At 49.5% G+C, this 12,498-nt stretch overlaps 2 protein-coding genes across 2 annotated transcripts in view; one reads left to right on the forward strand and one right to left on the reverse strand.

The window, feature by feature from the left end:
- Positions 1-1,900, reverse strand: part of stk10 (serine/threonine kinase 10) — an 84,886-nt gene extending 82,986 nt beyond the window's left edge. Inside the window, exon 1 of the mRNA XM_003217361.3 lies at positions 1,209-1,900. Within this exon, the coding sequence (XP_003217409.1) occupies positions 1,209-1,364 (156 nt within the window). The 5' untranslated portion in view covers positions 1,365-1,900. The remainder of the gene's footprint in view (positions 1-1,208) is intronic.
- Positions 1,901-2,285: 385 nt separating this feature from the next.
- Positions 2,286-10,546, forward strand: LOC134296196 (uncharacterized). The gene is given in 1 exon segment (XM_062970441.1): positions 2,286-10,546. A coding segment is annotated over 1 exon segment (5,316 nt). The 5' UTR covers positions 2,286-3,222; the 3' UTR covers positions 8,539-10,546.
- The last annotated feature ends 1,952 nt before the right edge of the window (positions 10,547-12,498 follow it).

The raw sequence follows: 12,498 nt of genomic DNA on the forward strand, positions 1-12,498 counted from the left end.
GATCCCTAATCCATCTAAAACACAGACTTGTGCTTTCCACCTTAAGAACAGACAAGCATCTCAGCTCTGAGGATTACCTGGGAAGGAATCCCACTGGAGCATTGCAGCACACCAAAATACTTGGGAGTTCCCCTGGACCGTGCTCTGACTTACAAGAAGCACTGCTTTACTATCAAGCAAAAAGTGGGTGCTAGAAATAACATTGTACGAAAGCTGACTGGCACAACCTGGGGGTTATAACTAGACAGAGTGAAGACATCTGCCCTTGTGCTTTGCTTTCTGCTGCTGAATATGCGTGCCCAGTGTGGAATAAATCTCACCACGTTAAAACAGTGGGTGTGGCTCTTAATGAGACATGCCGCATTAGCACAGGATGCCTACGTCCCACACCACTACAGAAATTATACTGTTTTGTGCCACCTGACATCTGTCAGGAAGAAGCAGCCAACAATGAAAGGTCCAAGGCAGTGACATCTCCGGCCGACCCTGTTCGGATATCAGCCAGCACGACAACACCTTAAACCAAGAAATAGCTTTCTAGGATCTACAGAGACACTCTCAGACACACCTGCGTAAGCGAGAGTCCAAAAGTGGCAGGCTAAAACCCGGAACCTTAAACCATGGCTGATACTGAATAAGAGACTCCCTCCTGGGCACACAGAAGACTGGGCAACTTGGAAGGCACTGAACAGACAGTGCTCAGGCACCACGAGATGCAGCGCCAACCTTAAGAAATGGGGCCACAAAGTGGAGTCCGCACATGGGAGGTGGAGAAGAGCAAACCACAGGCCACCTACTACAATGCAGTCGGGGCCCTGCCACACACACCATGGAGGACCTTCTTACAGCAACACCAGAATGCACTCCAGAATTGCCAGCTACTGGTCAAAGGACATTTAGTATGATGGCAAGTTTTTACCTTTGTTTGTGTTTCTAAATACATTGCAACTGTAGCCTGGTTTAGCTTCTGATACGATAAATAAAATAAGCTACAAAGTGAGGAACTGTATTAAGGCCTTAGGAAGGTTGAGAACCACTGCTCTAGTGTGGTGAGGTCCTTTTAAGACGCTGAATGGGTTGGCGTCCCGTCTGGGCAACTCCAACTCCTGGGAGTTGTAGTGGGAGGAGGCAGGCCCCGGCGGGCTTAGGCCAAGAAGACGGCGGAGCGTGTGGCCCCCCAAGTGCCCTGTCCGGTCCCCGGGGCTCACCTTGTAGACCTTTCCGAAGGCACCGTCGCCCAGCTCGCCCAGGATCTCCCAGACCTCGTTGGGGTCCAGGTCTCGGCGCACGTGCGGGAACTCCTTGGAGCGGCGCCGGTCCAAGTGCGAGAGGCGCAGGATGCGGCGGAAATTGGCGAAGGCCATCTTGGCCTGGGTGGACGGGGAGGAGACCCTCTGCAGGCCCCGGAGAAGCCCCCAAAGCCAAGCGACGCGGCGGCAGTGGCGCCTGCTCCTCGGCCAAGAAGCGAGAGCAGCGGCGGCGGGGAATCCGAGCCCGGATGTTTCCCCGCGCCTCGCCTCCCTCCAGCGCTTCGCCGGCAGGCCAGCGGGGAAGGCTGCAGGCGGCGTCCGGGCGGAGAGCAAGGCGTCCTGGGAGCCCCGCCGCTTCACCTGCCGCTCGGGACGGGGCCAGCCCCCTCCGCCCTCGGCAGCGCCCCGCCGCCCGGGCCCGCCCCCTCCTGGCTCCGCCTCGGCCGCCTCCGGCTCGCCACGGACCCTTCCTTCCTTCCTTCCCGAACCCCGTCCGGAAAAGCGGGGAGGGGGCTCAATGGGGCGCCTTCGGGGCTCGGTGTTTGGCTTCCAAACGGGCTGCGAGGGACCCGCCTTTCCAACAGGAAGGGAAACGGTGAAGTCCCGTTGACTTCCCAAGTTTGTTGTCCAGGCTGCGAGAGAGCGACTGGGGTCAAGAGGAGAGGGAGAAGGCGGGCCTCCAGAAGGACTGGCTCCTTAGACCAGGCGTGGGCAAGCTTGGGCCCTCCAGGGGTTTCCCACTTCAACTCACACAAGTCCTAACAGCCTCAGCGCCCTTCCTTTCCCCCCTCAGCCGCCTAGACCAGGCATGGGCACACGTGGGCCTCCAGGAGTTTTGGACTTCGCTTAGGCGGCTGAGGGGGAAGGAAGAGGCCTGAGGTGGCCAGGAATGGGGGGAGTTGGAGTCCCGAACCCCTGGAGGAAGGAGGGCCCAACTTGCCCGTGGGTGGCGTCGCGCGCAGGGTGCCTGCACTAGCACCAAAACAACTGTTTAGAAAACTCCTGCAGTATTTCAGTGAAAAGTTATACTGAGGCGGGGGGGGGGGGTTAAGGAACCCCAGGAAATACCATATATGGGCAGAGATGGCGACAGCTAGCGACCCGGGTGCATAAACTCACAGAAACATGTGACTTCTGGGAAATCATGTGTTTCTGAAGAAATGAAAGCTAAAGAAAAACAAACAGAGCATGCGTACGCAGGCGCTCTGAAAGATTTGTGAGCACGGCACAAAAAGGGTGCAGCCGGCCTGCTAGTCAGCACCGATTGGGCAGCGTCACAACTCTAAGCCAATGAATTTGCTTGTGGGCGGGCATAACCCGAACCCTGTAGTGTGTATAAATGTTCACTCAGCATGCCACTGGGCGGTTCCCCTGGAGAAGCACTTACTTTGTGCTAGGGGGACCCCTAGTGGCCATTAGCGAAATAAAACTGCTTTCTGGGAAATTCCTTCAGTTGTCCGTCTTCAAATTCCTCCACTGCGCCAACAAGAACCGTAGCACGAAGGTTCCGCTACATTTTCTGGTGACCCCGACGTGATTTTTTCCTATAAGACGGGCCAGGAGATTTGGAGACGGATCCCGTTGGCGGGACGGCCTCAACTCAGCGGTGGGGGCCTGAGGCAACTACCGTGAGACGAGAAGGGGCCCCTGAATACTACACGACCGGCTGCGGTGCTTGCCTCTGAATGCCAACGCCGACTGACGGTGAGAGCTGCAACATCAGCGAGGTTCCACAGAAACCGGCTAGGAGGAAAAGGATCCAGGGGAAAAAGCCCAGGGGCGAAGGTTGGTCCGACGTCTACAGAAATCTGGCAAGTATAGGGGTTTGCATGAGATATTAAGGGAACGCCAGCGCTGGGAGGGACAAAAAAAAGTTCCCAGGGAGGTAGAAAGGGGTTCTGTCTTGTGTTTCCTGACGCATGCCGTGAGTGGCCGGGTGCCCAGGCCAGGACAGTCCCCTCTATTAGGCAGGATGGGAGGGAAAAATTCAAAGAGCTCCACTCCCTTACAATGCATCTTAGATAATTTTGGCTCTTTTGCTAGCAGAGCCGTAGCAGGGAATCCAAGGGACCTAAGAGATTATAGGCTGAGAAATTTGTGTCAGGGAGAATGGCCAGATTTTGGTTTAGGTTGGCAAGTAGAAGGAACGTGGGATCTGAAACTGATCCGAACAGTGGAAGAATATTGTGCTGTGAATCATCCGAACCAGTGGGTCTATATTGCTACGTGGGAACGGGTAGTTAGAGAAGATCCAGGTTGGGTTCGACAGTGCAGGAATGGCAAATGTATGGTGGTGAAGAAGGAGGGGAAAAAGAAGGAAGTTTTCCAATCCAATGAGGAGGACTACCCAGATTTACAGTTGAGTGTACAGGCTAGACAACAGGAATTATTGCCGCCACCCTTGCCACCGCCCCCCCCACCCCAGGGAACAGCCCCCGGTGCACCTACACTAGGAACGAGACCCCCACCCTACTCTTCGGAGTCAACCGAAGCGGCCAAGAAACACTATCCTAGCCTAGAAAAATATCAGGAGGAAACAAAGGAAAAGAAGAAGTCACAACGGATGCCCAGTGATGCTTCTCCGGCACAAACTCGGAGACATGGAGCTCCGGTGTGGTCTGGTGATTCACCGACCGGACCGGCCCTCCAGATGCCCTTGAGAACGGTGCCTGTGATAAACAACAGGAATGAGATAGTTCAAGCATACCAGGTAGTGCCTTTCAGTAGTAGTGACATTTTGAATTGGAAAAATAATACTCCACCTTATAGTGAAGAACCCCAAGCTATGGCTAGGCTATTGGAAGGGATTATGGCAACCCATAATCCCACCTGGCAAGATTGCAGACAATTGTTGAATATGTTGTTCACATCAGAGGAGAGAAGAGCAGTGTTGAATAATGGGGTAGCCATAGCCCAGGTTGGTGCCCCACAAGATGGTGATGCAGCCGAGTGGGGAGCACAGAGGTTTCCTGTGGAAATAGATCCCCAATGGGACACCGCAGAAGAAGGACATTTGCAGAGACTGAAAGGATTCCAGCGTATATTGGTAGAAGCGGTAAAGAGGGGCCCGCCGCGACCCGTCAACATTGTAAAAATTCAGGGAGTGGTACAGGAAAAATCTGAGTCACCAACAGCCTTTTTGGAAAGGCTGGAGGCAGCATATAGAAAGTATAGCCCGTATAATTTGGAGGATGAAAACGGTAGGAGGGCGATTCAACAGTCTTTTATCAGTCAAGCGGCTCCTGACATCCGGAGAAAGATTCAAAAGCAACCAGGATTTCTAGGAAAGACTATGAATGAATTGTTGGCACTCGCAGATCAAGTTTATATGGCGAGGGACCAGGTAGAAGAAGAGAAGAAGGACAGGAAGAAGAAGCAGGAATACCAAGCATTAGTTACCATGATGGAACAAAGTGCAAGTGGACAGAGAGGAAGAGGAGGATATGCCAGAGGGGGACAAGGAGGAAGAAGGGGCCCCCCTCGGAGGTTAGGTCGAGACCAATGTGCTAAATGTAAGAAGTTTGGACACTGGAAAGGTGAATGCCCAGAAGGAAGAGAAGGAAGTCAGGAAGGACCGAGAGAAAGAGGAAGGCCTGAGAGAGGAAGAAACCCAGGAAGGGGAAGAGGGCGTGGGAACTACGTACCTTTTCCTGCAAGAGAGGTGATAGCTGCAGCAGCTGTGATGGAAGAAGAATGGGAAGATATGGATGGAGGAGAGGAATGAGGAAGCCAGGCTCTTGTTTTGTTGGACCCCGGGGAGCCGATGGTCACACTTGAAATCGGGGACCAACAATTGGACTTTTTAGTGGACACAGGTGCCGAAAAATCAGTAGTAAATACAAAAATTAGTCCACCAACTCGGGAAACTACGAAAGTAATAGGGGTGTCTGGGAAGACCCAGAAGTGCCCCTTCCTTAAGGAACGCACCTGCAATCTGGCCGGACATCAGGTCAAGCATAAGATGTTATATCTCCCAGACTGCCCAGTCCCTTTATTGGGAAGGGACATTTTATCAAAATTACAAGCACAACTCCAGTTCATGAAGAATGGACAAGTGGAGCTATCATTTCCCATGGAAGAGGAATGGAGACTGTTTCAAGTTAGGATTTTTACTGAAGAAATACAATGGCCATGGCATGAGACTCCTTTAGTGTGGGCAGAAGATAATCCTCCAGGATTAGCTAAATATGTTCCACCGGTGGTGGTGGAAGTGAAAAGAGGAATGGGGCCCATATGCAAGCCACAGTATCCCGTCAGTCGAGAGGCAGTGCAGGGGATCAGAAAGCATCTAGAGCGACTTCTGCAGCATGGGATATTGGTACCATGCAGTTCCCCATGGAACACGCCCCTGCTCCCAGTCAAGAAACCAGGAGGACAAGGAGAATATCGCCCAGTCCAAGATTTGCGGGCTGTAAATCAAGTCACCGTTCCCCTAACCCCGGTAGTGCCAAATCCATACATCATGATGAGTCTAGTACCAGCATTTGCCAAATGGTTTACTGTATTGGATTTAAAGGATGCATTCTTTTGCATTCGATTGGCCCCTGTATCCCAACCGATCTTTGCTTTCCAGTGGGAATCTCAGCAGTCAGGGCAAAGGACCCAGTATGTTTGGACACGCCTTCCTCAGGGGTTCCGGGACAGCCCGACCATTTTTGGTCAAGCCCTGGCCAAAGACTTACAGGATTTTGTAATACCTAAGGAAGAGGGAATTTGGCTTCAATATGCAGATGACCTGCTTATCGCTTGCCGGACACTAGGGGGCTGTAAAGAGCATACTTTGAGATTTCTCAAGACATTGGAAGAAAAGGGTTACAAAGTGTCAAAGAAAAAGGCCCAGTTGTGCTGTCCCACGGTGAAATATTTGGGGTTCCATCTGACCGAAGGAAAGAAGATGTTAGGAGCTGAAAGAAAGGAAGTTGTTTGTGCCATCCCCACTCCCAGTACCCGGCGACAGGTGCGGGAATTTTTGGGATCAGCAGGATATTGTAGACAGTGGATCCCCAACTACGCCGTGTTGGCTAAGCCACTGTACCAGGCTACGAGAGGTGGAAGAGAAGATCCATTTGAGTGGACAGAAGAATGTCAACAGGCATTTAAGGCATTAAAAGAAGCATTGATGTCATCTCCAGCATTAGGACTGCCCGATTTGGAAAAACCATTCACTCTGTTCGCTGCAGAGCGGGAAGGAACAGCGGTTGGAGTATTGACCCAACCACTAGGTTCATGGCAAAGGCCGATTGCCTACTTGTCAAAGCAATTGGACACAGTGGCTCGTGGATTGCCACCTTGCCTGAGGGCTGTGGCAGCATCAGTAGATTTAATCAAAGAAGCGAATAAATTGACCCTAGGACAGCCACTGACAGTTAAGGTGCCCCATAGCGTTAAGGCACTGTTAGACATTAAGGGACCGCGCTGGCTCACAAGTGAGAGGTTAATGAAATATGAGGGATTGTTGTGTGACAACCCACTGGTGACCCTGGAGACTTGCTCCACTCTGAATCCGGCCACCTTGCTCCCGACTCCAGGAGACACCACGATCCATCAGTGTGCCCAGGTGATGGATGAGGTATTCTCCAGTCGACCGGATTTGAAGGATGTGCCACTAACTAAGGTGGACGACACTCTGTTCACAGATGGAAGCTCCTTTATGGAAAATAATCAAAGACACTCAGGTTATGCGGTTGTTCGGTGGGGGGGAGAGACGCTGGAAGCAGAGTCACTGCCCCCGGGGACGTCTGCCCAGAAGGCCGAATTGATTGCCCTGACCCGAGCGTTGGAATTGTCAAGCGGAAAGCGGGTTAACGTCTACACAGACTCAAAATATGCCTTCACCACCCTCCACGCACATGGAGCACTGTACAAGGAGCGCGGGCTCCTCACGTCTGGAGGAAAGTGCGTGAAACATGCTGGAGAGATTGTGGATCTCCTGGAGGCGGTTTGGAAGCCAAGGCAGGTGGCTGTGATGCATTGTAAAGGGCACCAACGTGGAGACGATCCCGTAGTGCAAGGAAATAGGCAGGCTGATCTGGCAGCCAAAGAGGCAGCTAGGCTGCCCTATATTGAACATCAGGTAATGGCCCTACAGGTAGAATTAACTGAACATAACATTACATATACACCAGAGGAAGAAGAATGGGCCTTAAAGGAGAAGGGTCAGTGGTCAGGAGAACTCATAGTGATGCCAGACGCCCGTGTCTACGTCCCTAAGGACTTGGCATGGCACTTAGTCCAACACATGCACCAAAACACACATTTAGGAAAAATGGCATTGGCAAATCTGCTAGGACGACAGTTGTATATCGATGGATTACATAGCCTAACGGCAGCAGCAGCCCGAAGATGCTGGACATGTATCAAAAATAACCCCAGAGAAGGACCCCTCAAGCCACCAGGAGTCCAACATGTGGGTGGGGTACCCTTTGAAGCTTTAGTCACTGATTTTACAGAAATGCCCCCATACAAAGGATACAAATATTTACTGGTGTTCGTGGACACATACACAGGATGGGTGGAAGCTTACCCTACAAGAACTGAGAAGGCTGTAGAGGTGTCAAGAGCTCTAATGAAAGATGTTATTCCCAGATTTGGCATACCCTTAGAAATTGGATCAGATAATGGCCCCGCATATATTCAACAGGCTGTGCAAGGATTATGTAGAATTTTGGGCATAAAATGGAAGTTACATTGTGCATATAGACCCCAATCTTCTGGAAAAGTGGAAAGAATGAATAGGACATTAAAGGCTCAGCTTGGGAAACTTTGCCAAGAGACAGGATTGCCGTGGACGGTGGTTTTGCCCATGGCATTATTAGGAATCAGATGTACACCACACAAACGGACAGGACTCTCCCCTTTTGAAAGACTCTATGGACGACCCCCTTTGAACTTGAAGGGAGCTTTAGAGACAGGAGCTGAGCAGCACCTCATAGGAGAGAAACAGACATTGGCCCAGGTTCAGGCTTTGGGCAGACAAATGCAGCAGTTAGAAAAATACATTTCTGAATTGAACCCACCATTCCCTACCACACCTCTACATTGTTTTTCACCAGGTGACGAGGTTCTGGTCAAGGATTGGAAGATTGAGCCATTGGGACCCAAGTGGCGAGGACCCTATGTTGTGCTCCTGTCTACCCCCACTGCAGTGAAGGTGAAGGAGATTAAGCCGTGGATACATTACACCCGTGTAAAACTAGCACCTGAGGAGTGGCGGACGGAGCGAGTTCCTGGTGAGGACCTGAGACTCAGGATCATCCGGCAACTCCCTAAGGGGTCAACAAGGCCATGAAGCTGATCCCTTCGGGTGCAACGGAGCGTCGGTGGTCAAGTATGTCGCAGCATGGCCCAACAAAGGCGCTCTCCGGGAGATGGTGGCTAGACATTTTGAGAGGAAAAAGTGGGAGACAAGCTATGAGGAGGGGAGGAAAGCGCACTGTGCTTGGTATATTATTTGTGCTGAGTTTTATTCTCTCTTTTGGAAAAAGAGCACATGGGAATTGGATAAAAGAACATGCCAATTATATGTTTGAGCAGCACGGGAAAGAGGTAGCATTAATATATGAACACCCCCTCACCGTAGGAGATTTTTCATTTCTTCCCGATTTAATTGATGAACCACAGATTGTGTTGGAGGGATTGTCCAAGGCTCAGGAGGGTCCACCTACCGTGTTTTCTAGCATACCGCAAAGGATAAATAAAACTCGGTTTCGACGGTTTAGATACCATACCTCCACCAGGGGTTTGTGCTTCTGTTGTGGAGGATCGGGAATATGGAATTCTGAGTGGAAACACTGGGGAACTAGGCAGGCGTTCTTTTCCCGATTAGGCAATTATTCCCATTGTCGAGACCGGTTCTATCTACATGGACGATTTAATACATCTTATGTCTCACGATTAAATCTAACCGCAACCGAGTGGGCTAGCATGTATCCAGATTATCCCACATTTAGTGTGAATGATTCTATTGAGGGCCTAAAATCTTATATGAACATACTGCAACAATTAACCCAACTGAGCCTAGGTAAAAGCCTCTGTCCGTTATGGCAAATTAGGGATCCAAATCTATGGTTTTTCTTTGATAAATGGGCCACAAATTATCACCCCGGCAACTACCAGTGTGTCGGTGTGGGTTATTTGACATTCCCAGTTCAGATCTTACACAAAGGGCATCAGCGCCTGAAACGGGACATTGTGCAAACAGGCCCTCTAGGACCAGAATGCTCGGATGAGGTCATTATCAACAAGGCCCTGTCAGGTTCAGAAGCCTCCCGTGTAGGAGGAGGCCTGATCACAGGCTTGTTGACACTGGGTGCTTACCCAGGGATTGTAGCTCAAGCAAACCGTAGAAGTGTTCTAGGCCTGACTTGCCGCCTTGAAAAGTCCATAAATGCCACTGGTAAAATTTTCCGGGAAATCCAGTCTGAAGTAGAAGAAATCAGCCAGATGGCCCTACAGCATAAGTTGGCCCTTGACTACCTATTGGCGGCCAGGGGGGGGTTATGCGCCATGGTTAGAGGACGTTGTGTAGTGAAATTTCATAACTTGAATAATACTATTGAAGATGACATCGAGTCATTACAAAAGTTAATTTACAATAATGTCCAGGAGATAGAAGGTTGGTCTCCCTTCTCCTGGGTGACTAGCTGGTTACCCTCAATAGAATGGTTGAAGAACATATTGTTGGTAGGGATTTTAGGATTGTTCATTGTTCTCATAGTTATGTGTTGCACTCCAATAATGATGCAAATGTGTACTAGGTGTGTCACACAATCTTTACCTGAAAAAAAGATAGCCATACTCCAAGCCAAGCGGGATTGGATGGAACCATAATGCTTTGCTTCAGCTTTTGTACATGCGCTTCGCAAAAAGAAAATGGGGGAGTGAGGCGGGGGGGGGGTTAAGGAACCCCAGGAAATACCATATATGGGCAGAGATGGCGACAGCTAGCGACCCGGGTGCATAAACTCACAGAAACATGTGACTTCTGGGAAATCATGTGTTTCTGAAGAAATGAAAGCTAAAGAAAAACAAACAGAGCATGCGTACGCAGGCGCTCTGAAAGATTTGTGAGCACGGCACAAAAAGGGTGCAGCCGGCCTGCTAGTCAGCACCGATTGGGCAGCGTCACAACTCTAAGCCAATGAATTTGCTTGTGGGCGGGCATAACCCGAACCCTGTAGTGTGTATAAATGTTCACTCAGCATGCCACTGGGCGGTTCCCCTGGAGAAGCACTTACTTTGTGCTAGGGGGACCCCTAGTGGCCATTAGCGAAATAAAACTGCTTTCTGGGAAATTCCTTCAGTTGTCCGTCTTCAAATTCCTCCACTGCGCCAACAAGAACCGTAGCACGAAGGTTCCGCTACAATACTGCATTGTCGAAGGCTTTCATGGTCGGTATCACTGGGTTGCTGTGAGTTTTCCTGGCTGTATGGCCATATTCCAGAAGCATTTTCTCCTGATGTTTTGCCCACGTCTATGGCAGGCATCCGCAAAGGTTGTGAGATCTGTTGTAAAACTAGTCAAGTGGGGTTTATATGTCTGTGGAATGTCGGGGGGGGGGGGGGAGAACTCTTCTCTGTTGGAGGCAGGGGTGAGTGTTGCAATTAATCACCTTGATTAGCATTGCAAAGCATTGCAGCTTCGAGGCCTGGCTGATTCTTGCCTAGGGGAATCCTTTGTTGGGAAGCGTTCAACAGAAAGGAGGAAACCATGGAAATGAACTAAATCTGGTGACCAGTATTAAAAAAAATCTAAAATCAAGACACTAAATAAAGAACAACACTCAGAAAACAGGGGAATTCCAGACATTAAACCATCAGGGCCAGCTAACACTTGCCAACAAAGGATCCTCCAGGCAGGAATCAGCCAGGCCTTGAAGCTGCAAGGCTTTGCAATGCTAATCAAGGTGATTAATTGCAACACTCACACCTGCCTCCAACAGAGAAGAGTTCTTTCTCCCATTCCACAGATATATAAACCCCATTTGACTAGTTTCCAACAGACCTCACAATCTATGACGATGCCTGCCATAGATGTGGGCAGAATGTCAGAAGATAATGCTTCTGGAACATGGCCATGCAGTCTAGAAAACTCACAGCAACCCAGAAAGTTATAGTCTTGTTAACCACACAAACATTGATTCACAAGCCTAGCGACATAGTTCTGTATCAGTTGATCTACAAAGTTAAAACTCGTTTACTTTTTAAACTTTCCACTGCACATGCAACCAGTCAGTGTTGCCATTATTAGTGACACTTTGAATCACTTAGTTTTGTCAGTACAGATTTGAATTGTTGGTAATGTTCTGGTGTTTTAGTTGCAATACTATGATATGATGTGGCAGGGTAGATCCACAGTGATGACCCCAGGAGTTCCCCTAGGGATGCCATGGAGGAGACTCCAGCCCATTGATTCACGCCAAGAATGCCAGTTCTACAGTGGTATAATAACTTCTGGTTCCTCCTGGATATTTTGGATGACAATTACTGTAAGCTTCAGCCACCATGGCCACAGAATGGGAGCTGGTGCTCAAAATATTTACGGCAGTGGTTAACGTGTGGGTCCCCAGGTGTTTTAGCTTTCAACTCCCAGAAATCCTAACAGCTGGTAAACTGGCTGGGATTTCTGGGAGTTGTAGGCCAAACACCTGGGGACCCACAGGTTGAGAACCACTAATTTAGAGGACACCAATTCACATTTCCCTCTCCAACAATACTTTGTGTTTAGATGTGTTCTGTAAGCATTTCTGTTATATATATGTTTGGAGGACAAATGCAAGCTAATAGGGACATCTAGAGGAATGAATGTAGAAGTGCATAATTTGGAGTTAGATGTCTTATGTAGCAAATTGTTATAAACGTTACTAATTGAACTTCTGGGAAGGCATTGTGTTCTCTTCTGTAACTGGGTGTAGTCCTAGGCCTCCCAAAGAGGTTTTTTTTCAAAGCCAGATTTGTTACAAACATTATTATGACATAAACGTCATTGGTGGTAGATGATGCAGCAGAGAAAAATCCAGTATTCCCTCACAGCTAATAGTAGAATTGGGCCCCAAAGGAATTATACCCAGGTTATGCCCATCTCCCTTTCTTTCCCCAGCTTCAAATGCCTAAGCTAATGCAAAAAGTATCAAACAAGGTAACTAATACAAACAAACCTTTTGTCTTCACTGGACAACTATTGATATTAACAAGGATGTCAAAACCCATCAGCAGAGATCCAACTCATCACATCCATCCCTGCTTGCAA

This window comes from Anolis carolinensis, chromosome 2, assembly GCF_035594765.1.
Source record: "Anolis carolinensis isolate JA03-04 chromosome 2, rAnoCar3.1.pri, whole genome shotgun sequence".
In the NCBI taxonomy this organism is placed as follows: Eukaryota; Metazoa; Chordata; class Lepidosauria; order Squamata; family Dactyloidae; genus Anolis; species Anolis carolinensis.